Below are 27444 nucleotides of genomic sequence, written 5' to 3' on the forward strand. Positions count from 1 at the left end.
ACTTCCTCTCTCCAAGACCTCAATTTTTGCACAGCCTGGTCCTTGAAATTAGATCCCTTCTGGAGACCTGGAAAACGTTTGCTCAGCAAAACCCTCCTGTTTTTCCAAAGGCTCTGTCTCAGGAATTTAAAGCACACTTTTAAAAACACAGAGACACCCACCACTTGAGGAGGGGGGAGAATTCCTTTCCCTCTCTCCCTCCCCTCCTTACAGAAAGAATGGAAGAAAGTTCTAGCCCTCCTGCTTCTCCTGTGGACAGCCTGGGGACCAGTGAAGAGGAGCTGGAGAGGCAGCCAAAGAGGCTGGGAAGGAAGAGGAGATACAGCAAGAAATCCAGCGAAGATGGAAGCCCAAACCCAGGCAAGCGGGGGAAGAAGTCCAGCCCCAGCGCACAGTCCTACGAGGAGCTCCAAAGCCAGCGGATCCTTGCCAATGTCCGAGAGAGGCAGAGGACTCAGTCCCTCAATGAAGCTTTTGCAGCCTTGAGGAAAATCATTCCCACCCTGCCTTCTGACAAACTCAGTAAAATCCAGACTCTCAAGCTTGCTGCCAGGTACATAGACTTCCTCTACCAGGTCCTGCAGAGTGATGAGATGGACAATAAGATGACCAGCTGCAGCTATGTGGCTCACGAGCGGCTCAGCTACGCCTTTTCGGTGTGGAGGATGGAAGGAGCCTGGTCAATGTCTGCCTCACACTAGCCAACGTCAGGGTAAAACCAAGGATGACTGCCAAAGTGGTATGTGGGTCAGTCTTCTCACTCTGGGCAAAGCTTGTGGGCTTGGGTGGCATGCCGCACCTTGGAAATATTTGGGGAGGTGGGGATGGCAAATGAGTAATGCAGCAAATGTGTTGGATGGAGATGTGGAGTCATAATCCCAGCTGGAATGATTTGATAGCCTTTAGGCATGTTGCTATTTGCCTAGCCTAGATTTATTGTCTGTAAGTCTGTAAGCTGGGAATGACAGGGCTTTCACATGGCAAAATCCATAAAGAACTCTCCTTGTCTGATACTATCCTGCAGGCTAGGAAGGCTACTTATTTTTGTGTGTGGTTAAAGCTTAGTTCCAAGATAGGCTCAACATTTCAAAAACCAATTACTACATGGGAATGATTTGCTTCTGATCCTAATAGGATCTTAAAACAAAGTAAAAGAAAATTCATTTTCAATCATAACATCCCTCGGATGGCCCTCCAGAGTCATGTCCAAGTCGCTTTTCATTTGTTTTGCATCTTATATGAGAGAACTGTGATATTCACCATACCAGATAAAAACGTCGGTGCACAGCACAATGGAATGCAGCTGTTTGGTTCCAGAAGGAGTGGCAAAACTGTGTGGTCCTCATTCTGAACTTTGCAGGTCTGCATTTGTTACAAAGGATTTTAAAAGTGGGGGGAGAGATTGTACTGACGCTCAGCTAGTGTGAGGAGCTGGTGCTTCTTTAAACAACCAACTCCATTCTGGTCGTAGCACAATTTTGTAGGTTAAACAGATGTTCAGTATTTGTTTTGCTGGGCTGTGACCCCCCCCCCCCCCGCACGGCATATTCACAGTAAACACAGAACCAGCTTTTTTTGCCAGTTTGCTTCTCTTGACCACAACTTAATGTCACTTACTTGAAGATCTGGGTCCTATTCCAGCCAGCTGCCTTAAATGAAGCCCCCAAGGCTCATTCCACCCCCCCCCCTTATCTATTACAAGACAAAATAATCCTTTCTTATTTCATTTCTTTTCAGGGGTGGAATATTTTAGGCATTGAGAGAGAGAGAGAGAGAGAGAGAGAGAGAGAGAGAGAGAGAGAGAGAGAGAGAGAGAGAGATATGAACATTATCTGAGCACTTCATAACTTTACATTGTTTCAGAACAATGTGAACACTTTCCCCCAGCTATGTAAATCACAACATTATTTTATATGTCCTAATGCACACATGAAATATGTAAAATGCTTTGTACATTGTGGGCACCCAATGAAACACCAATGGACAACAATAGCAAAGCTATTTTGCAGAAAATACTATAAAGATATAAATGCAGGCTGTAAACCTATAATGACACGTATAATTTGTAGAGTGCAGAAAATGTGGGGAAAGATACATTCATTATTTGAAGACAACAATATTTTTAGGCTTCTTGCTTATAAGATTTACAAGTAAAGACCAGAATGCAACTGGCAGCCTACGATCTCAACTAAGGCCATATTATACAGATGCACAGGCATCAGTCATTACAGAGAAAATTTAATGTAAACCTTTTTGGAAATGAATGCTCATGCTTTATTTGTATTTAGAAGAAAAAATGAATACGTTTCTTTAAACCGACTTGTTCATTAAATATACAAGTGGATGCATAAGTAATAATTAAGTGAAACATGTCTCCACCTCGTTGCCCTGGGTACTTTATATCATAAAAAGTATACATTAATTAGGACTAGTTTTGTGTGGCTTTGCTTTAGTATCAGCTGCAAAGATACATGTAAAAAATGGAACAAAATCCATTGGCTTCCCATTTATAAATATGAATTGTAAAGCCTAAGTAAGGAGGGCCGGGGGGTGGGGGTGTCTTCCCGCTTTGTGGGAATATTCTGCTGCTTTTGCCCAAAGCAGATGTAAAATGTCTCAGACACATAGTTTGCTAGAGTTTAGATTGTGCTTTAATTATTCAGTCATAGGAACAATAAATTTACTATGTCTGCAATTACTTAGCAGTTCTTTGGCTACAATCCACAGCTTTTTACTCTGAAGAAGTCCTATTAAATCTAACTGTACTAGTCCAGAGGAAGTAAATTATAGAAGCCTTCATTTGTTAATCTCCTCTATGCCATTCTTTAGACATGTACATTTGAAAACATGTTAAGAGACAGAATGTGTATTTCATCTTCACATTTTAAAAACTTTCTAGTTTATAAAATTAACATGTTTTCCTGAGTATAAAAATACCAAAAGTGAAGTAACAGTATGGGACTTCTGTAAGTAACGCATCATGCCTCAGATAAAAATTATTCTTTTCCAAACATTCTTTTCAGAAGCATTTTTACATATACTTACTTCTAGCCTGTGGCATTTGTAGAGAAATTTAAATTTTGAATATTATTCAAACCTAATTTATGGTCTGAACAAATAAAATGAGAACAATTTATCAGGACAGAGAGTGAGAAGCTAGAATTCCACCTCACAATACTATCTGGGACTTGGCACACAGAGAGAGGGATTCTTAGCCATTGTAGCTTTTACATTAATGTTCTACTCTGGGTTTCCCCCAGAAGGGATGAATCCAGATTAAATTGCAGGGACAGAGCAGGGACAGGTTGGCATCATCATGTGAATGCTGCCCCCCTTCCCCCCCAAAAAAACCCACCTGCATATATGAGAAGCATCCATCCCACAAGAAGCACCCATTTGGAAGCTCCCAAATGTTGGTGTCTAATGAATTTCTGTTATAATTGATATACATTCTTACTGTATTTCTTTCAGACGGCACATTAATGTCTGATATGTGCAGATTGGCTCACTGTACATCTGAAGTTAATTGATACCACCGGACTTGTTCCTTTAGCTTGCACATTCTCATACTGTGAATCTTCTCTTCACTTAATGTAGAATGTAGGTTTAACAGTTCAGTGTGCATCTTACTCCTTGTCCTGTAAAATGTCAGTGAAAATTGACATGACGGAAGATGGGCGAATGCACCATTTGAAGCATGGGGAATTATGTGGTTTACAGTGTGAGAACAATAACTGGGCATTGTTAAAAGCTCTCCTTGTGGGTACTCTGAAGTTGTGCATTTTGCTGCATTAATTCTTAAGAAAAAGTCTCTTGGATCAGGCCAGGGGCCCATCCTGCTCTCACAGTGCACAACCAGATTTCCATGGGGAAAGCCTGCAGGCAACAGCCCTCTCCTCAGCTGGGATTCCCGGCAACTGGGATTCAGAGGCACACTGCCTCACACCGTGGAGGCAGACCATGGCCTTCACACCTAATAGTTGCCCATCCAAGTTAAAAGCTGAGGTGAAAGGAGACAGTCCCAAAATAAAATATGCAATTTGGAAACTAGTACAAAGCAGAATCTTGGTAAGATCCAATAGGTTAGCCAATGTTGATGGGTCCCATTCACACCCCACCCCACCATGATTCAAAATAGTAAACAGAGTTATTTGTCCCAACAATCAGTCTCTTGAGAAAAATACACCAAATCTGAGGATTGATCCTGCCGGGGTTTCTCTGTCTTATAGATGAATGGAGACTTGCTTCTGTCAACACAAAACCCAGAGAAGTCTTTAAAAAACCAAACTGTGATAAGTGGATTGGGGGTGTCACTTAGCTTCAAAACTGCCAACTGCTGAGTACTGCAAAAGTATTCCATTATCACACATTTCCCCACATTGCCATGCTATTGAAGGAAGCTTTTAGGATAACATAACCAAGTCTGTACTTGAGTAGTTGAACTGCATTTTTGCAAATCTGAATTTTGCAAATCACCAGTCCATCACCCCAAACCCATCACCCAGTTTCCCCCTCTGTTTCCTAGTCTTTACTGTAAGAGAATCAATAACACTTCACAATTTTAAGAGGATTTATGTATATTGCACAGATACATTTAATTCCTGAGGATTTAAATAGAAGAGTTCAGCACTCATTTAAAATCAGTGACACATAACCCAGTACATAGTTACTTGCGAGTAAGTTACACTGAACTCTAAAAAACTTACTTTTAACCAAAAATGTATAGGGCCGTGTTTAACATCAACACAATCTTGTTGTTTTCCTAAGTGTGGATGCTGTTAAAATGAGGACATGTTGAAGAATAAAGGGAGCAAGGGTAAAACAGTACTGTTATTTACATGCTAGGTTAACTACACAGCACTATGTGGATTTTGACTATCCTTCAGCGCAGGCATTCCCATCTGAAATCTCAGTTAATAATTGTGGAGGAATCAACTAGTTTCTTCATGGGTTATATTGGTGCTGAGCAAAAGGTAATCACCATGTTTGTTCAATATACTAATATTTTAAGTTTTACTAATATTTTAAATAATTTTAATATACAATTAACAAAATATTGTTGATCTATAGTCTTCATGTCTTGTAGGCAGAGGGGGGTTTGGGGAAATGCAGGACAGAGTCTATAACCGATATCTAAAAATATATTCTGTTTCTCCCCCATCCCGCTTATCTTTAAGAAAATCTTTCATAAATCCATTAATGTAGTTCATGCAGTTATATTTTAAAAATATTCATGGACTGATTAGTTCATATAATTATATATTTATAAACTTCTAAAATGAAATTTTCTGAATAGGTATTAACAAACATTAGTATGCATTACATCATTACCTACTTCAATATCTATTTAAGTTTCTAAACAATTTATAAACTAAGTTACGGTAGATATTCTTGGCTTGAAATAGTGTACGTGAAGTTCTATTTCTTCAGATATGAACAGACTTTTGCTTTAATTACTCAGGGCATCATATCCACAAAGTTAAGTATGTTCAACTTATTGAAACTGAAATCAGTATGTATTACTGATTTCCAGTCTGGATTGCACCTAGGCATTTTTGAATTGGGGTGCAAAGAAAAGGGGTGCCTAGAAATCTCTTGAGCAAGAAATGTTAGGCTCACTTATTTTTCTCAGTCACGTCTTAAAGTAAAACACTAAATGGAACCAGTTCCTTCCCTGTTGAAAGGGAAGAGCTACGCGTGTTCACTTCTCAGAACGTTATAAAAGAAGACGATGCTTCATGATTTTCTGCCAATACAAACAAGTATTTTCTGATTAGATGGGAAAAAATTACACAACAATAAATGGTCTTTTGGATTTGTTTAGAATTCTATTTTTAGTCATTTGTTCATGAGATTTACACACACACACACACACACACACACACACTTTATTATTATTATTATTTCAAACATTTTCACAATAACTTTTTAATCAGATAACTACATTGTTTCATAAGTTGACTTCCCACCCTCGCCTCCTCGGTGTTTTTATTCAAAACTTTTCTGATGCATTATACCTTTATCTATTACAAAAAGTTTCTCTATTATAGTTATTTTGTCATTTTTCTTCCATCGCTTTTTTCTCAAATCCTGCCTGCAATTTCATTTGACTGTAATATTTTCTAAAATAGTCTGCAAATGGCCTCCATTCTTCTATAAATTTTGCATTTCTGCATAGTCCATTACTTCCAGAAGCCCCTCCTCCTCCATTGGAACAGTCTCTCCTTTCCATTTCTGTGCATAATATTCTAGCTGCTCTTGTCACATACACGCATAATTTAGTTATCTTCTATAGAACCTCCATCCCTATTATACCTATAAGGAAAGCTTCTGGTTTTTTTGGGAACAGCCCAGATAAAGATGTTCTTCATTTCATCATATATCATTTCCCAAAAGCCTTTTGCTTTTTCACATGTCCACCACATATGGAGGAATGACTCATCTATCTGCTCATATTTCCAACATTTACTTGACACACTTTTGTACATCTTAGCCAGGTTATTTGACATTAAATACTACCTGTACATCATTTTAAGATGGTTTTCTTTAAGTGTATAACAAGCAGTAAATTTTATATCATTTCCCCATAACTTCTCCCAAGAAGCCATATCAATAAGTCTTTAACCCATTATATCATTGTTGACTTAAAGATTTCATCTTTATTCTAATGATTTTATAAATTTTAGAAATCAGTTTTTCATTACTCTCAAGCAGCCCCATTTTTGTCAGGTCTTTTTTCCATAAAACCATTTAACACATCCTTCTTAAATAGCTCATTTACTTGATGATACTGAAACCAACTTGATACCAGGTCTTGAATTTCTTCTAATTTTTTAAAAGGTTTACCCATGTTCTGTGTAACTTAATATATCTCTATACGGCCCTCAAGAATTGAAAATAATTTATTCCAAATGATTCCAAATAATTTGGGGGCATATCCACACTGAAAGAAAAAAGTTTGTGTGTTGGGTTTTACTCTGGAAACTCATACAATAACTTCAATGGATATGAAAGTCTTAATATTTGAAAATCTGAACTTGAAGGCACAACATTACCAAATAGGCAGAAGTGGGTACTGGCCTATGGGGCCCACACCTTTTAGGGACCCCATGACAAAGTAATATTGATTTGATCTTGAAAGAATATTACAATCAAGCTTACTTCGTTCAATGTTATCCCACATGTTTTTTAAAACAAAAACAAATATCCTTGTAAAAGCACTAGTCCAGATTCATAGCCATGGGTATCAACATCTGTGATTTCCACTAGTTCTCAACTAGCAGTTCCTTATATCCTAAAATGTTATGGGATTATGATGTCTTCTTTATGCAGGAATATTTTACCAGCCATTGAATTATTTCCCCAAGCGTCTTCAATTCCCACAGCACTAAAGCCATGCCAGCAAATCTGAACAGATAAATCTCAGTATTTTGTAGAAGGCATTCCCTCAAGTCAGGAATAGTAGGTCGGGACTTGATCCTCCTCCAGCTGGCATGAGTAGGAGTTTTGTCATTTGTAAACGACTTTTGCTTGCTCCGCCTAAACCCAGCGAGAGGGGAAGGAGTCCCAGGGAACCCAAAGGGAAGCTTGACAGGCACTTAGGATTGTGCTGCAAGGAGTTTGTGCAGCAAACCATGTTGAGCTGTCAGCTAATCGTTCCAAACAATTGCTTTTAAACCTGTCTCTAGCTGTTTGAAAGGGACACGGGTGGCGCTGTGGGTTAAACCACAGAGCCTAGGACTTGCTGATCAGAAGGTCGGCGGTTTGAATCCCCGCGACAGGGTGAGCTCCTGTTGCTCGGTCCCTGCTCCTACCAACCTAGCAGTTCGAAAGCACGTCAAAGTGCAAGTAGATAAATAGGTACCGCTCCGGCGGGAAGGTAAACGGCGTTTCCTTGCACTGCTTTGGTTCTCCAGAAGCGGCTTAGTCCTGCTGGCCACATGACCCAGAAGCTGTACACCGACTCCCTCGGCCAATAAAGCAAGATGAGCGCCACAACCAGTCCACAAGACTGGACCTAATGGTCAGGGGTCCCCTTTACCTAGCTGTTTGTAGCATATGCTTGTAATTCACTTCGAGAAAGGCAATGCTGCAACAACAACAACAATAACAACAACAACAACAACGGGTGATCATATTTGGCATAGGTTGACCAGGAGCTCTGCTTCTGAGGGTCTTGCAACAGAATCTAATTGTATTTTACCAAATAGAATCTGGAATAACTTTTGGATAATAAAATGATTTTCACCATCTTCCAAGAGCCTATTATATTATTCTGGTCAATTGATTTGCATGGGGATATATTCCCCACCTCCTTTCTCTTCACTTGCCCAGGCTCTTTTAGCACAGAAAATGGAATGGGAAATGTTAATTTAATGGTGGTTTACTGGAGAAATGGAAGGGTTTAGGATTGCTATTAAGGGTGAAATCACACAAAAGCTTGTTTTTAAAACTTACCATTGCAGGAAACAACTGCAGAGACAGTTGCCTCCAGTCTGGCTTTAGTCACATGCACCAAAATGTGGAGAGGCATGCACATTTGAATGCAAAACTGAACAGTAATGCAGAGAGACTGGGTGTTATTCACATTCAGATGTACATGAATGTACCTCCAGTTTATGCCTCTGGGTCCTCATGGGAGCCAGGAGGCCACAGTACACATTAAGAAGTATTATGAAGTAATGAACAGCAAAACAAAAATATCTGCATAAAATTGAGCAGCATTTTCCCCACAAATATTGGCCCATGTAAATTAACAGCTCTATTGTGAATTGGAACATCAAAAAGCAAAAGTTGTAGGCTATGCTGAGATCAGCAGTAATTTGCAGATAATACAGTACACGCCGTTTGACTGGATTTTGAGTCAAAGAAGTTGCAAAAGACTGAAACTTAGACAGTTGTAAAAATGATGGAACAGGACAGAGAAATCATACTTTTGAAATGTATAAATTACTTGCAAATAATATATGAATTACTTGAGGGGGGAATTCTCATTTTAAGATTTGTATTAGGTACAATACATCAACAGAAACACAGCTATCTTTGAAATCCACACATCTTCAAATTTTGCAATGCAGTTCTGCAACCAAATATGTGAATAAAAATGTGTATATTACAGGAAATTATGCACAAAATGTGATAATAGCTTTCAAAATGTGTTATGCTAGAGAAAATTGCATAAAAAATGTGTGTATTGTGAGAAATGCACACTAAAATGCTAAATAATTTTCATTGCTTAAAAAAGTTAGCAAACTCATACAGAAATGTGACAACATGCACAGCAATATCACAGTGCCATTCTGTAACAAGTCACAATCTACCTAGAAACAAGTTTAACAAAATTCAGCAATCCCTTTTGCTTATAACATTACAAGATAATAACATTTCAGCAAACAATAAAACAAAATCACACTCCTCAGTTGCAACAAATGAATAATTCTGAAGAACCAATTCACTTGCAAAAATACAATACATAAAATGCCAGATACACACACCAAGAAAGATAAAAACTTAGCAGCTAAGACTTCATCTTTCCTTCCTTGTCCTGAGGGACCTGTCCACCCATAGGAAATAAGGAAAGCTCTTAATAGAAAGGGGGGAAGAAACAATTAGCATAGTCTGATTTATCATCTATGATGTCCATAACTTTGGCTGGATTTTTAGTTCATTTTGAATAATTTAACTGTTCCTTCTACTCACGCAATCCAACTCTCCCTGTTTGCCAGGGATACACCCCATTTCCTGGAATCTGTCCCAGCAGTAAATAATTGTCCATATTTTATCACTATTGTTGCTTTTGGGGATTGCCTTGTTTATTAAAGTTATAAAAGCTCAACTTCTTCCTTGGGGTCTCTAGAAAATGTTGGAGTGAGGGAGATGCATTTTGCCTCTGACATGCAGGTAAACAGGTAACCCCCCCCCAAAAAAAAAAGTTTAGGTAGCATAGCATGCAGGCTCTCGTTTCACAAGCTGCTAAAGCTCCATTTCCCCTTTTGACAACAGACAACTATGGTGTGATGCTCTAGTGTCACTTTTAGCAAAACCTTCTTGTCTTTCAAGCCAGTGTTGGATAAGTGATTACTAAGCATACAGAATACAGAACAGAGCCTTCTGAAATCGGTAGCGAAGAAAGCAGAGAGCTCTCAGGTACTAATACTGGTATTATGATAGGTATGTTCAGTGCTTTTTTCTAAAAAAAATGTTTAGGGGTACTCTCATTTTGACTCAAGAAAATCACTATTTTATAGTTCAAATCAGGAAAAATAAATACAGTAAATGGACAGAAGTACAAAGATTCACAAAATATTTAGGGGTATGCGCACCCCTGCGTAGCAACCAGAAAAGAAGCACTGGGTATGTGAGAGGGGTCTCCCTAGTTTTGTTTGTGAAATCTTAGGGGCTATGTGCAACTACTACTGTTAATATAATTGCCTGTGATTGCCATCAGAAATTAACTATATTGTACTCAGAAGAGCTGTTGAGTTAGAGAAGAGATTCGCAGTTGCACTTGTCAACATGTTCATTTCATATACAGAAAGTAAATATTGTCTCCTTCCCACCACCCTGAAATAGCATCCTTTGCCTCAAAACCAGAGATAGGGAACCGGTGGCCTTTCAGATGTTGCTAGACTCCAACTCCCATCATCCCCGACAGCCTAACCCATGGGAGTTGTAGTCCAGCAACTTCTAGAGGGCCCCAGCTTCCCTACCACAACTTGAAATGATTCTCCATGTCTTTAACACTTGGAATTATATTCCTGAGACTGAGAAAAAGTCAGTACATTTTACTCTTCCAGTATTTTATCTGTCATGCCATTGGGGACATGTTGGCACCTACTGAAGACCCTCCTCTTTCAACAAAACTTTTAAGTCTTGAAAAGCTTTTCTGGGGAGTAAAGGACCTTTCTGAACAATATGAGGGGGGCTGCTGATGGAGGAGCAACCTACCCAAAATTGGGCTTGGATCCTAAAATAAGAGGGCTTCAATAAAAATAGCCTTGCCATTTCCCTTCCCTTCCTCCCCCTGCTCAGCATCGCCTATGCCTCTATCCCATATTGTTCAACCGCAGGAAAGGGCTCTCAAGATTTCCTCAGTGGACTATGGGAGGCCTGTATACACCTCTGCTCAGGCTCGCTGTACTATTTGCTTGCAGCTCAATCTAACATACCACCATTCCCAGATGCATATTTATTTCAGAATTTAATTATACCAGCTTATTATTTTTACAGTAGTTGCGCTATCTTTTACCCAGGTCTACAAAAGAAAAAAGAGGGACAAAAGAGGGATGCGGGTGGAGCTGTGGGTAAAACCTCAGTGCCTAGGACTTGCCGATTGTATGGTCGGTGGTTCGAATCCCCACGGCGGAGTGAGCTCCCATCGTTCGGTCTCAGCTCCTGCCCACCTAGCAGTTCGAAAGCACCCTTAAGTGCAAGTAGATAAATAGGTACAGCTTTATAGTGGGAAGGTAAACGGCGTTTCCGTGTGCTGCGCTGGTGCTGGCTTGCCAGAGCAGCTTCGTCACGCTGGCCACGTGACCCGGAAGTGTCTCCGGACAGCGCTGGCTCCCGGCCTCTTAAGCGAGATGAGTGCACAACCCTAGAGTCGGACACGACTGGCCCGAAAGGGCAGGGGTACCTTTACCTTTTACAAAAGAAAACCTCCCCCACCAACCCAAGAGTTCTCTGCTAGTTTATGATTACACCCCCCCCACCCCAGACACACTTTGTGTAAAACAGAAGCATAAATATAGGATGGGGAATGACGACACCTGGCTTACTAGCAGTACGTGTGAAAAGGATCTAGGGCTCCTGGTGGACCACAAGCTTAACATGAGTCAACAGTGTGATGCAGAAGCAAAAAGAGCTAATGCTATTCTAGGCTACATCAATAGAAGTATAGCGTCCGGATCAATGGAAGTAATAGTCCCACTCTCTTCTGCCTTGGTCAGACCACATCTGGAATACTGCGTCCAATTCTGGGCACCACAATTGAAGAAGTATGTTAACAAGCCGGAACATGTGGAGAGGAGGGCAACCAATATGATCAAGGTCTGGAAACGATGCCTTATGAGGATCAGTTGGAGGAGCTGGGTATATTTAGCCTGGAAAAGAAGGGTTCTCACATGGAAGGTGGAGCCAGCTTGTTTTCTCCTGCTCTGAATGGTAGGACTCGAACCAATGGCTCCAAGTTACAAGAAAGGAGATCCCGACTAAACATATGGAAACACTTTCTGACAGCAAGAGCTGTTTGACAGTGAAACAGTCTCCTTCAGGAAGTTTTGGACTCGCCTTCCTTGTAGGTTTTTAAGCAGAGGTTGGATGGCCATCTGCCATGGATGCCTTAGCTGAGATTCCTGCATTGCAGGGGGTTGGACTAGATGACTCCTGGGGTTCCTTCCGACTCTAAGATTCTAAGATCATCCCATGAGTTATATGGTAAATCACAGAATTTTCAAATTATTATTTCTTAAATTTGTATACCAGCCTTCATCCGAAGATCTCAGGGCAGTTCACAGCATACAAATATAAAATAAAAACACTAAATACCTAATAAGAACAAAAACAAACCCCTACCTCCCACCTCCCCCATAGCTAGGATTTTAAAGACTTAAAAATTATATAGTCCAGCTCCATCTGAAGACGAAGGATACTTTATTCTAACATTCATTAACACCACTTCTCACAAGAAATGTTTTTTGTTTTGTTTCCCTTGTGGGTGTCGGCTGAAGAATGTAATAATGGGTCAGATGAAGGGCCCATTTATTCTGGCATCCTGCTTTTCACAGAAGCCTCTGTGAGCCCCAAAAGCCTCTCCTCCCAAGAGGCTTCCTCCTCTGAACATGCAGGTTCCATGTGCCATCAAGCCAGTAGCCAGTGGCAGATTCAGCCTCTGTTCATTTGTCATTTGTAAGCCAGTGGCTGCCCATTATATCCTGTAGCAGTGAGTTCCATAGTTCTTAATTCTCCCTCAGCTTTGGTTGCCAGACCTGGAGATTCAAGTAATGACAAGTGTAGCACAAAGACATAAAAGAGAGTCCCGTGGACTGCAAGAAGATCAAACCTCTCCATTCTGAAGAAAATCAGCCCTGAGTGCTCACTGGAAGGACAGATCCTGAAACTGAGGCTCCAAGACTTTGGCCACCTCATGAGAAGAGAAGACTCCCTGGAAAAGACCCTGATGTTGGGAAAGGTTGAGGGCACAAGGAGAAGGGGACGACAGAGGACGAGATGGTTGGACAGTGTTCTCGAAGCTACAAACATGAGTCTGACCAAACTGCGGGAGGCAGTGGAAGACAGAAGTGCCTGGCGTGCTCTGGTCCAGGGGGTCACAAAGAGTCGGACACGACTAAACAACTAAACAACAACAACAATATCAATGTTTTTGGATGATGCCACAGCCTTTGGCTAGTGCAATAAGGTTTATGATAATGATGAATAACACAGAAGTCTCACTCCCTATTGATCCTGTCAGGACTCTCATTCCCAATCTCAGCTGCTCCAAAACACACACTCACAGGGTTTCAAAGGATGCTAGCTACTTCAATGGGTTGCAGATAAAAGCTTTCTTATAGGCAAGGATGTTCTAGTGGGATAATTCATTAAGCAGAGCATTTCTTTCACTGGGATTCTCATAATCAATGAACATACAAAATGCCATCACTATTCATATTTTATTTTCACAGTGTTTCAGAAATGCTGTGGCTGGACTCACAATCCAAAAGGCCTTGCCATGTTACCTTTGCTCACACCTGGTGGCTCTTTCCTGGCACTGCTCAGCCGCTGTAGGGCCCTGGTCCTGCTTAGCTGAAGGCAGCAAGGCTAGTCCCACCTTGGAAGGAGCTGGAGGGGGGCAGCAGCTGAGCCCACCCACCAAGGGGATCAGGTCTCATGTGGCTTTCCTGCCCCACTGTTTTGAGAAAGGTATCAAAAGATACTGGTTAGAACAGAAGAATGTACTTTCTCCTTTCATTCGAGTCTGGCAGGGGTCCTGAGCAGCACAATGTCAGTGCCCCATCACTTCCTTTCACCAAATAAAATATTCCAGCAAACATTTAAAATTCACATCCCAAAGAATATTCTAATTCATTTGCTATTTTGTCAGCTGCGTGACCCTGGGGCAGGAGTTTCTAAAGACCTGCGTGTGCTGTTAGCTGAAATTTCACTGTACTTGGAAAGACTGCAGTCATCTTTGATCTGCTGGGGTGTGTAGGACGTCAGGCTATGCACTTTCTGAGTGTGTGCAAAAGCAACAAATTAGCTGATAGAAAATGGAATCTGAAAAGTGGAAATTGGAACAGAGCATGTAAGGTTTTCATTATACAATTTTATTTGAATTTTTGCTCATTGCTATTCAGGGAAGGGTCACACACTATATGATTGGTAATAATAGGGTTTTATCTAATGAGGCTTTCTGACTTTGGAAGAAATGCTTTGAACAATTCACTCTGCTAATATAGCATACAGTATATGTGCAATCTCCAGTTTGGCCCTTAAAAGTGTTTCATAGTGGAAGAGAAGAAGGAACATGGGAGGATATGGGAGGAGCCTAATTGCCCAATATTGTGCAAGGGCTTCAGAAGAAAATAAAACAACCCTTTGAACGAGAGCTTTAAATGTCAGAGTAAACCTACACTGGCTCAAAGGGTCAATTGATTTTCTTCTTCTGAAGCCCTTCTCTCTCATTAGTGGTGTTCATACGTGACACAAAAAAACATGCAATAGCAACCCCGCAAGCATCATGTGCTGCCTCTCATCTGTTTTCACAGTTGGCACAGTCTGGGCCATTCTAAAATCAAAACACTTTCAGCAGCATTTCAAGACGCCCATTTGGATGAAGAGGAGTTCCATAATCTAAGATATGAAGAGCTTGCATACTTGTTGTAATCCATCAAGTCTTAAAATCAGTTTGTGATCTTCTAGAACAAAATACGTCAGACACAAGACAATCATCTCATAGGATTTTAAAGTGAAAATGGTTTCAGGCAGATGCAAACCTTAATGTAAGTTTCTTCAGACATCAATTTTGCAAGAAAGGAATTTCAAACTTCCTTGTCTCTTGAGAGTCTAAAGCCTCATTCCTCACAACCTGATTATGGATGGCAGGATGGTCAGTGCTTCTGCCTCTGATATAAGGTTTAAGGTTTACTGGTATCACATTAAAAATTGGTCCTCAAGCTACTTGGTGCTGCTCATTTCTTGTTTTTAATTGTCTCTTTGTGGGAATGTTAAGGATAGTAGGAAAGGATATATTGAAAAAGTATTATCCTTCCTTCACTCGTGCTAGTAAGTGACGTAGCAGAGCAGATTGCCCTCAATACAGGTGGAAGCTAGTTTGCAGATTCATTTGAATCTCTTAGTTAAGATTATTCCTGGTGTCCCCTTTCTTTATTCTCTTAAAAGAATAAAGATACAAGAGTCTTTCTGAGTAAAGTAACAAAATGTTTACAGTGGTGCCTCGCAAGACGAAATTAATCCGTTCCGCGATTCTCTTCGTCTAGCGGTTTTTTCGTCTTGCGAAGCAAGCCCATTGACAGCTTAGCGGATTAGCGCTATTAGCGGTCTAGCGGCTTTTAGCGATCAGCTGAGAAGCGGCTTATCAGCGGATCAGCTGTTAAGCGGCTTAGCAGCTTAGGAACAGGGCGAAAAAAGCGGAAAAAACCCCACAGGAACTCGCAAGATTTTTTCGTCTTGCGAAGCAACCCCATAGAGAAATTCGTTTAGCGAAGCGCCTCCAAAACGGAAAACCCTTTCGTCTAGCGGGTTTTCCGTCTTGCGAGGCGTTCGTCTTGCGGGGCACCACTGTACTCCCATTTCAGTTCACAATTTGATCCCTGAAAGGCAGACTTTACTTGATAGCTACACAAAGAAACAGTGAGTTCATCTCATATGGAGATTGAGCTCATGTGCTGCTGGCTGAGAGCCAGCAGACAGCAAAATTACATTTAGATAACAAAATGGCTGCAGGAGAGCAGCATGGCAGCAAAAGAACAGTAACAAGACAATAGAAAGACAAAAGTAAACTGGACAAGAGACTGAGAAAATGGCTGCATGACTTGGCTCTTTTCTGGAGTCAGCCAGAGCCATGCCCATCTCCCAGGTCACATGCAGGGGGAGGATGTTCCAGAGCAGTGGAAGAGGACGTTACCCTGACTGGATGTCCCCCTGCCTGTGCCCACTCTAGGGAAATAAGGAATGCACCAATGGATTACATCTCACACTCTTTAAGTTATACTCTTGTTTTAATATCAATTAATTTTACATTCTATACTTTCTCATATTTTGTATGCAGACTCTACAATTCTATGATTCTAAGTTGCTAAGTGGTCCAGAAGGAAAGGCCACTGAGAGGTCCAGCAGAACCAACAGGAACAAGCTCTTTGTTACCTCAGTTCCGCCATGTGGTCGGACTCTGACAGGGACTGGCAGGGCTCTGATGTGTGGGTGTCAGAGGCAAGGGCACCAGCAATTTATGGGGTTTGGTGCCAGGGCAAGGGGGAGAGGAAGGGTCTGAGCAGTCAGAGACAGAAGAGGGGGCACAGGATGGGTCAGAAGCAGAGAACGAGGCTGTTCAGGTGAGGGGCGGCCTGCCCAAATCCCCTGCTGTCTCCTAGAACCAGGAGGGGCTTGAAGAGGGAAGAGTAGTGATGACTTCCAGGCAGAAGTATTGGGTTGGGTGCATGCACTCCGTCAGACGAGGGTACATCAGCCAGAGAGAATTGTGTGGTTCCACGGTTGCTTCAGTTTCTCCACAGGGACAAACCTGGAAAAGGGAAGGCCAGCTCAGTGGGCACGAGAAGCATTTGCGTGTGTGGATCCAGGACACCTTAGGAGCTGTTGTGTTTGTCAGTAAAGAATTAACTATTGGCTATTTGCCTTCACTGGCTGGGTGGGCGCAGGACAGAGTCAGAAAGAGCATCCCCTCCAAGTGTCCCTGTTTTCCAAGGACAGTTCCATGAAAGCCATCCTGGCTTCCAACTGGATTCCAGAAGGTCCCTATTTTCCCCGCCAGCACTGCCACCACCACCAAGCTCAGCAGGGAGGACGAGCCAGTGCTTGTCCTGAGCAGTGGCAGCAGTGGCAGTGATGGCTGTGAGGGACCCCATGGCCTCCCCATGGCTGCCGCTGGAGAGCGGAGGAGGAGGAAGCCCAGCCCCATGTGGGGCAGGAAGAAAGAGGGCAAGGAGTCCTGGTTTTAAAAAATAATGGCTTGCGTTTCCACGTCTAATCTTGCCTCTTTCTAAAATTAATTTATTGGTGTGTGTGTGTTTTGATAAATATACCAAAGAATAAATAACATTTAATCACCCGTAAGTATGGATCGAATTGCAGCCTTAGCCACTTCACAAGATTAGCACTATTTCATTTCTTTGCCAATATATAAATAGATTTGAAAGCATTCATAGAAGGACCGTGGATTAAACGTGAACGACATTCCAAAGTTGGAGCAGCAGTGACTTACCCCTCTTACAGCAGCTGTTTCTGATGAAAAATCTGTTGAGTTAGTTCTGTATTGCTGTTTTGCTGTGTGGCAGCCGTGTGCCCGTTCTCAAGAAAGCATGTCTTTATTTTGGAGTTATCTACATTCAAATTGCACTATATTGTTGGTGGGAAAATATCAAATGTGTGGAAAATCTGAAGAGAGATTTTGCTTAATCAAGCTTCAGTTCAGCAGTTAAAAAACAAATATGTTAGGGCACTAACAAACTGCCTGGTCTTGTACCTTTTGTAAAATATTTCATGGAGCTGTAACAGAGAGAGGAAACAGAAGGGAGCCATGATATTTCACTTGGTCTCAGGCTGCATCTTAACTCTGCAGGCCTTAAGAAAGGCGTGGACTTCCTTTCCACAAGCACATATGCCCAAAGCCTCAGTATCTTCTACATTTTCAGGCGGATTTTATTTAACAAAATTTATACACTGCTACTAGGAGATCTCTATGTGGTTTGAAACAAAGTCTTAAAACCTGATTTAAAATACTAATAAAAGCCAACATTAAAATTAATGTACACAATACATTAAAAAATCAAAAAGGTAAAATAAAATCAGTAATTTTAAGCCTTAAACTTACTAAATCTGCTCATCAATATTACATGTTAACATTAAATGCCTGGATATGCTTGTCAAACAAAAAAAAAAGTTCCGGGGAACAAGTTAAGGTGGTGGTGTGGGTGGGTGTGTTTAATCATTTTTATTTTATTTCGTTTTAACTACCTGCAGGCCTATGGCCAGGTGAACTTTAAAACAGACCCTCCCAGATTACAGGATTACCCAGTGTCCTATTTTCCTGGGACAGTCCAGATTTACCGAAGCCATCCTGGTTTCTGATCTGATCCCAGAATGTCCCACTTTTTCTTAGGAAGTCCCTGTTTTCATTGGAACAATATCCAAAGATATGGTATAGGGCTGCCATATGTCCGGATTTTCCTGGACATTACTGAGATTTCAAAGGCGGAATTGACACCCGGGAGGAATTTCCGAAAGGCTCTACTTTGTTCTGGATCTCAGGCAAGTTAATCAGAAAAAATATAGCTCAGCAACTTTTGGGGTGTCCTGGTTTTTTCTTTTTGAAATCTTTTTCTTCTTCTTCTTTGGCGATCACTCGTAGCCGAGTAAGATTGTCTTCCATAAACACGGTTTTAACAGTGAGTTTGTAAGTGACTGTGGAGGCCAATTCTGGATCCACACGTCCTTCCACAGTGGGGACATTAATTTCCGGGCGGGAGTTGATCACGGTGTGGATTTGCCAAGCGTTCCTTCCTCTTAGCACGTTTCTCCCTTGAGTCCTGAGTTTGAGTGTCTTCAAAGCCCATGACACCTTTGGTAAAGGCTGTTCTCCAATTGGAGCGCTCACAGGCCAGTGTTTCCCAGTTGTCAGTGTTTATACTACATTTTTAAAAATTTGCCTTGAGACAGTCTTTAAACCTCTTTTGTTGACCATCAGCATTACGCTTTCCATTTTTAAGTTCGGAATAGAGTAGCTGCTTTCGAAAATGATCATCAGGCATCTGCACAACATGACCAGTCCAACAAAGTTGATGTTGAAGAATCATTGCTTCAGCACTGGTGATCTTTGCTTCTTCCAGTATACTGATATTAGTTCACCTGTCTTCCCAAGTGATGTGTACAATTTTTCAGAGACACTGTTGATGGAATCTTTCGAGGAGTTGGAGATGGCCTTTATAAGTGGTCCATGTTTCACAAGCATATAGTAAGGTTGGTAGTACAATAGATTTGTAAACAAGCATTTTGGTTTCCCTGCAAATGTCCCGGTCCTCAAACACTCTGCACTTCAATTGGGAGAAAGCTCCACTCACAGAGCTCAGGCAGTGCTGGATTTTGGCATCAGTGTTGTCCCTTGTGGAAAGATAACTGCCTAGGTAGGAGAAGTGATCAGCATTTTCCAATGTTACACCACTGAGTTGGATTTGTGGCGCTGCAGAGGGGTCATTTTGTACTTGCTGGTGCAGCAATTTGGTTTTTTGTATGTTGAGTGATAGGCCAAGCTTTTTGTAAGTATTCAAAGATAATATGCAAAGACAGTGGTACCTTGGGTTAAGAACTTAATTTGTTCCGGAGGTCCGTTCTTAACCTGAAACTGTAGCACCATTTTAGCTAATGGGGCCTCCTGCTGCTGCTGCGCTGCCTGAGCACGATTTCTGTTCTCATCCTGAAGCAAAGTTCTTAACCTGAAGCACTATTTCTGGGTTAGCGGAGGATGTAACCTGAAGCGTATGTAACCCGAGGTACCACTGTGTGGTAGGAGAAGTGTATAGCCTTATACCAACTAAGTCCATTGGTCCATCTAGCTCGCAATTGTTTAGACTGCCTGGCAGCAGCTCCGCAAGGTTTCAGACATGAGTGTCTCTTGGCTTTAGCCAGAGGTGCTGAGGGCTGAGCCTGGGGGTCTTCTGGGACCCACCCTGCAAGTCCTGGAGTGTGGCCAACAAGGCCTACTTGTTGCTGGTGGGAAGCAGGAACAAGAGAAACAGTGTGATGAATTTTACATTTTGCTTTAAAATACCCAGCCGAGTCTTTACACAAAAAAATGTATATTTTACATCACTTTTTATAATTTCTTAAATCTTCTTTAAAGCAGCCAGACCAAGCATCAGACATCAACGCTGATCCATTTAAGCTTAGAATAAAAGGAGAGCATTTCTGAGCACATGTGATACAGATTGCAGAACTGATTACGGTTTGGGATGTGTGTGAGCGTGTTTTCTTTCTGCTGATGCCTTTTGCAATAGTCGCATCTGTATTTGAGCTCACTGCTCTGCATAGGCACTGCCAAGCTTTGAAGATCTTCAAAGTACTCCAGGGCTGAATGCCAAGCCCTGGCTTTTCTGCAGAATGTCACTGTAATTAGATAAATAATATCTGAGATGCGGGGGTGGGGGGGATCTGAGTGGGGAGCAGTGGAGAAGGAGCCGAAATGGAAGCTTTCCTTTGTGGGAGGAAGTGATTGTACATATTTACCATTGAGCTGAGTCAGTCTTGCCCTGCCCTTAAAAGGAGGTCTCATGTCATGTCTGAAAGGCTTATGCACTAATAAATTATCCTCCCAGGATGGGCAGAGCTGTGTCTGCATTCCAGGATTCCATGCAACTAGGGACAGGGAGAACTAGGAGTGCAGAATGTGGACCATGCACCCAATCCAGCATCTTCAGAATCTCAGACGGCTTGGGCAGCAATGCCAGGAGAAAAATCAGAAGTCTGTGGGTGGGCAACCAGAATTTCCAGTATGTGAGGATGGGCAGGAATTCGGGGTCCTTTGGTGGCAGCGGCTCCTCCTCCTTGACTTGTCATGTGGACAGCAGAGACAAGGGCGACAAGGGCTGCCTCTATGAATGAAGCACATGCACACACTAGGCTTACCCGACTCCCCTTCCCACCTGTGACACTTGCAAGTCTTTTCCTTGGGAAAAGTGCCCCTCCCACTTGAAAGAGGAGCAATTTAAGATGGAAACCCACGTAAATTATGCCATTCAAGAATATGATAGTTGCCGTGATTTGCTTTTAAGGAAATTTGCCAAAATCTACACTTCCAAAATGGCCTGCCATATGTTTGGAATTTCCCAGATGTTAAAGCGATTTCTGCCCAGAAATAGCAACTCTACTACAGGGAGCAGAATTCTGCTTTTCTGGTCAAATAATAATAATTTAGATCTCCTTGGGATAGAGAGCCAGCATGGTGTAGTGGTTAGAGTGTCAGACTAGGAGCGGGGAGACCAAGGTTCGAATCTCTGCTTAGCTGTGAAGCTCACTGGGTGACCTTGGACCAGTCACTTCCTCTCAGCTTACCCTACCTCACAGGGTTATTGTGAGGATTAAATGAGGAAGGGAAGAACCATGCACACCACCTTGAGCTCGTTGGAGAAGGTGGGATATACATGCAAGAAGCAACACAGGCTGTGGCCTCTAGAAGCTGCTCAACTGCACCTCCCATCCTCGCTGGCCACTGGCCATGCTGGCTGGGACTGCTGGGATTTGGAGTCCAACAGCAAGCACAGGTTTCTTAGCCCTGCTTCAGGATTTGCCTGATGAGGAACTCCATAGCCTGGCTCAGATTAATGAACTCCCCCAAATATAAGATCCGTGCACTGAGATGCTTCCTGTTGATGAGGACACAAATCTGGTTTGTGTTCTGAATTTGCAAGCTGCCAGCAGACAGCAGAAAACAGAAATCCTGTTAAGCATTATGCAAGTGATTACAGGATTACCCAGTACCAAGTTGTGCAGAACTTGTACAATCTCACGGAATCCCTGCAAACTCAAATGCCTATGTGGATTATTTATTTTATTTAGAAGCTTTTAGAACCTGCTCTTGGGTGAAAAAGGCTCCAAGAGCAGCTTATATACAGTCAATTGAAACAAGGCAGTCCCTGGCTGCACATTTGCAATCTTTAAAAAAAGGGCAGAAAAGGACATAGGGACTGAGAGGGAGTAAGAAAGAAGCAAACAGAAAAAGTATTAAAGAAGATGATGATGTTCATCATCATCATCATCATCATCATCATTATTATATATTTTATATTATAATATCAATCAAAATAACTTTATTGTACTAGCCAATTACCATGACAAATCTGAATCAAAATAAATAGAAGCAAAAGGGATACCCTGTTATATCATCTGTCTAGGACAGAGGAGGGAATAGCTTGAAAACGCAGCTCAGTAAAAGCAAATCTTAGTCTGGCTGCAGATTCGACAGGTAACTGGCTCTAAAATGGACCGTTTTTAGAAGGGGGGAACCAAGGAGAGCATTTAAAGGGTTTGATCAATTGCTGATCACGTAGTGATTCTGTCCAGTGGCACCAATCCCTTAATTGGTGTTTGTCTGTGGTTATAATCTCCTCTAGTTTATGGAAAGAATAAGAGTTCAAATAACATTGGTTATTTAATGATAAATTAAGGTAAGATGGGGAATTTGGAGAGGAGGAATGATTTTGAGGAAATGTGGAAGATATTTGTAGAATTTGTACTGTTAAAACAGAGAAGGGTTAAACCATTGCAAGAGGTGTTGAAATTTTGAGAGATTGGATAGTTACAATGGATAGTGGTCTCAGGGCGGGGTGCACATTTTTATTTTTATTTCTACCTGTGTTATTATTAATTTGTTTAAAATAATAATAATATAAACACATAGAATAAAAAGAGTCAAGTCCAGTACAGACTCCCAGTGGGGGGAGAGGGTTAAGCAGGTAATTTGCTCTGCCTCACAGAGTTCCTTAACTTTGATTTATTTATTTTTTTAAAAAAAGATCAGTAGGTGTAGATACAGTGGTACCTCGGGTTAGGAACTTAATTCGTTCCAGAGGTCTGTTCTTAACCTGAAACGGTTCTTAACCTGAGGTGTGCCTTCGCTAATGGGGCCTCCTGCTGCCGCTGCTGCGCGATTTCCGTTCTTATCCTATCCTAGGGCAAAGTTCTTAACCTGGAGCAACCACTTCCTGGTTAGCGGAGTCTGTAACCCGAAGCGTCTATAATCCGAGGTACCACTGTACTTTCTTATACTTCCTAATTTTCAGAAGTGAACATTTCATTGAAATACTCTGCTCCCCTTAAATGGTGTCCCTTTCTGGCTCGTCTCCATATTTCTTTTTTGTGTGACTGATGCAGTTGGGAGGGAACCGTTGCTGCTAGTCGCATGTCTTCTCTGTGACACGTGTGTTAATACAACTCTAACAGCATTTCCCTCCCCCTTTTCCGTGTCCTAGTGTTGAATTGTGACCTTGGGAAAGAAACGAGGAACCAGAGAACACAACACTGGGATGCATCCAACAGTAATATATTTTTCTTTCTTTTTCCCTAGACTGTCCACTTCTGGAGACTGGAGTGGAGCTGAAATGCATCCACGTTTGTAGCTTGTGAAACCTTAACAACCTCAAGAGAACTGGTCTAAAGGAACCACTTGATTTCGCCTCCCCTTGAGCTCCTGCAGAGCATTTAGAGAGACCAGAAACGCAGCACCAAAGCTAATGGGTTTGAAATGTTGCTACATCTCTCCCCAAGAGACAAAACTAAAACACAAAGAGGCTATTCAACTTTGTGTTTACTTGCTGGAGCTTGTGTGTGTGTGTGTGTGTGTGTGTGAGAGAGAGAGAGAGAGAGAGAGAGAGAGAGACCATGTGTGTTTTACATTTTTTTTTAAAAAAATCAGGAACACATTAATGAGGAATCCATTGATTTGGATTTCAAATTATCTCTGTATTTTTGTGTGAATAGTTTAATTAAAATCATGTTGTATAAAGTAATGTCAAAAACTGGACCAAGGCTCTTTAGAAAAGCAAACTTTCTAAATTCTGCACATTTCTTTTTCATCAAGGAAGCCTGGAATACACCTTTTTTCTCTTTTTGCATCCAGCACCACTTTCCTTATTGTTTTGCTTTAACCGGCCTCTTCCTTATTGTTTATTGTTTGTTTTATTTATTGAGAAATCTTTAAACAAAAGACTGCAAAGGACCTGGTTTGTGTATAATGCTTCTCCAGCTCAAAAAATTAAAAGAAAGTGATGCAGTTAATAGCAAGACATTTGATTTATTTGTGAGTTTCACAATCATAACAAAAAGATAGACAGAAAACATACCCAGTTTTAAAAGGAATCAGTATGCTTTACCAAATTATGTGTACTCTTTATTTATTTGGGACTTTTTGTATAACACTTTTAACAGGTATACTAAGAGCACAAAACAGACAAAACTAAGCAATTCCACGTTCCAGGTTAGGTTAGCCACTTGAAAGTAGTTTGTTTCCTTAAACCTACCTTTTCCAGTGTTGCTCATTACTGTTTGCAGCCACTGCCAACCCCTCCTGCAGCTTCAGTGGCCATTTTGTCTGTGTTTTAATCCTCAGCAAGTGATCCCAGTCAGTTGGGAATCTTGGATGTAATGACATCAACTGTGTTATGTAGCCATCCAGAACTGGCTGCTTATGGATGCTGATAAGGACAGGTAAAGACCATTTAGCCTCAAGCTGTGCTTCCTGTCCAGGTCATTTGTGCCATCCCAGCCAATCAGAAGTAACAAAACAAACACTTTTGTGATGATCCATGAAAAAATAGTTTTGGAGAAAGGTTGGGAATGCAATATTTTAACAACATGCAACCCCCCTTGTGGCTTATTCCTTGTTAAATATGGCCTCAACTTTACTTAAATGAGTAGGTTTTCAGAAATTGGGAGTTATAATCAGTGCAGCTCACCTTCCAGTGCAGCAGACTTCTATTTGCACAGCAGAGATTCCCTGACCTCTCCTCATAGTCACCTCAAAATCTGTTTCAAAGGGATGGAGCAGATTTTGACTGTGGGGAGAGGAGAGGGAGAGGAATGAGAGGACTCCTTTGTGTGTAGCATTTGATACAAGCAAAGGAATGTTGTTGTGCTATTTTAATTAATGGCACAATAATGTCTACTCAGAAGTAAGTCCCATTTAGTTCAATGTGGCCTCCTCTCAGGTAATAGGATTGCATCTTATATTCTGGCACACTGTACAGAGAGAAAGAGGAAGAGCTCAAATACAGTTTAAATTCTAAACATTAAAAGAAAGCTAAAAGTTTAATGCTGTCTTACTGAGGTTGAAGCAACAGGCCTGCCAATCTCTGACATGTGAAGCTGGGTTTGTGGTACTGGGTTACTTATTACATGGAGTGCTTCAGAAAATGGGCTAGTACTGTTCTGATCTCAGGCTTCTATGCCCCCCAACATTTCTCCAGTGAAAATAGGGACATCCTATTAGAAGAAGAAGAAGATGACGACGAAGACTCCGCCCATCTCACTGTGTTGCCCCGGCCACTCTGGGTGGCTTCCAATATGTATAAAAACATAATAAAACATTAAACATTAAAAAAAACTTCCCTATTCACGGCTGCCTTCAGATGTGATCTTAAAGTTGTATAGTTACTTACCTCCTTGGCTCGGGGGTTGCATAACTCCATATCCTCCAACGTTTCTCCAACGAAATTGTTCATTCCTTAGGGACGTCCTAAGGAAAAGTGAGACATTCCAGGATGAAATCAGACACTGGGGCAGCTTCTGTAAATCTGCAACTTTCCCTGGGAAAGAGGGACACTTGGAGGGTCTGGCATTGTGAAACTAGATGGCTCCAAAGGAAAGAAGTCTTCGGCCCTGTCTCATCCTATGTCTTCCAGATGCAAAGATCAGGATTAAGGTGGCAAGAACTTCCTTGCTCACAATTACTCCTAGTTTGCCAACAGCACCCCAATTTTTTAGTGTTGCAAGACTCCAGGGGTTCCAGATGCAAACCAGGGTTTGGTTTCCTTGGGATGAGGGACAATGGTGACTGTGGCGTCTTTAGGATTTTTTTATTTATACCTATACAACCTGAGTCTACGATGGAGGCTCAGGCATTGACAGCCCAGAAGGTATTAGTTCTCCCATAGTCACAGTCTTGGGTTCAAGCAGAAATCAAGCGTGGCTCTCTGGCTTCTGCCTGCTTCTTGCCCAGCCCTGGACTGTCTCAGGGATAGCTCAGTTGGTTAGAGCATGGTGCTGATAACGCCAAGGTTGCAGGTTCGATCCCTGTATGGACCAGCTGCATATTCCTGCATTGCAGGGGGTTGGATTAGATGATCCTCAGGATCCCTTCCAGCCCTACAATTCTATGATTCCATGACTACCAGCCAGGTGAGGGAGGCCTACCCATTTGGTGTCTGGCACAAAGCCACTTCCTTTGTTATGTTATACTAAGCAGCAGGCTTAGGCCCATTAACTCACCAATAAGCTGGCCTGGATACTTCAACAATTGAATCCTCCATTAGTTCCAGGACCCCAATAATTACAATGGACTCAGGCATCACCCACCAAACTCACAACACTATTTTTAGAAGCAGTGTAATAAAGAACACTGGGCATTGCCAAGTCTCCTGTACCAGTCATAGCCTTTTGGGTGGCTTTGGACAAGCAACCCATTCTCTCTGGCCCAGTTAGAATCAAAGAATCTTGGAGCTGGAAGGGACCCAAGGGTCATCTAGTCCAACCCCCTGCAATGCAGGAATCTCAGCTAAAGTATCTGTGACAGATGGCAATCCCCAAACATAATATGCACACCTAAAAGGTCCAGGGTTGTTGCAAGGCTAAATGAAAGAAGAATTGCAATATAATTTGAATATAACAAAAGTCTGTTCTAGGAAAAGTTCATGTCCAAGTCCAACCCTTTCTCTTTCAAGCAATATATTTCGGTCTCCCAACCAGCTTGAGTCCCTTTGGAACAGCTGGGGAATGCTGCTGACAGAGAAGGGAGCTGGAGGGGGGGGGCTGGCAATTTGGCAATTGCTCAGAGATGTTTGTAAGCTTGTAACTCAGGGGCCACCCAAGTGCAATTTCTGGAAAGAGCCGACTCATATTAAATGGTGTCGTGAACACTAAGCATCAGTTCTCAAGTTCACAGCAAAAGAGGGGAAGTTTGTTTTAGTATGAACCCTCAGAATGCAAATTGTCTACTTTGGGCATTTAAGAAGCAAAATTAATTGTATTTAAATCTTTACCAAATTGTGTTAAGCGGGATTTATTAGCCCTATCAGGAGAGTTAAACTGTGTATTCAAAATCATCATGGCTGGGCATGGGATGTTCAACTGAATGTCTGCTAGGAATGGCAGGGTCTGTCAATTTCACTTATCTTATTTTCTCACTTTTCCAATCTTAAATTCAGTTCTCCACATTTCTGCAGCAATTTATGTTTTGTTGTTTTTTTAAAAAACATCCCTATGAAAATTCTCCAGCATTTTAGTGCAAATCTCATACGAAACATATTTTCATATAGTTTTGACTGTATATGTTCTCATATTGTTTCAGTTCTCATATTGTTTCAGAAACTGCAAAATTGATTGCTTCAGCTTTAAATGGGATCTGCATTGAAATGCTCCACCATCCCTAACGTCTGCATGGAGTTGGGGTTTGTGCAACTGTGAATGTGTAGAGTTCTTTCCCTG

At 41.6% G+C, this 27444-nt stretch overlaps 1 protein-coding gene across 1 annotated transcript; it reads left to right on the forward strand.

The window, feature by feature from the left end:
• On the forward strand, nt 1–25357 carry TWIST2 (twist family bHLH transcription factor 2). The gene is made up of 2 exons (XM_081850076.1): nt 1–739; nt 23312–25357. The coding sequence occupies exon 1, from the start codon at nt 219–221 to the stop codon at nt 699–701; it is 483 nt and encodes a 160-aa protein (XP_081706202.1). The 5' UTR covers nt 1–218; the 3' UTR covers nt 702–739; nt 23312–25357.
• Nucleotides 25358–27444: the final 2087 nt, after the last annotated feature.

Source organism: Podarcis erhardii (genome assembly GCF_964252035.2).
Source record: "Podarcis erhardii genome assembly, chromosome: 1".
NCBI classification, from domain to species: Eukaryota; Metazoa; Chordata; class Lepidosauria; order Squamata; family Lacertidae; genus Podarcis; species Podarcis erhardii.

What these genes read in the sequence shown, in the direction of transcription:
- TWIST2 (XM_081850076.1), top strand. Translation starts at nt 219, where the DNA reads ATGGAAGAAAGTTCTAGCCCTCCTGCTTCTCCTGTGGACAGCCTGGGG.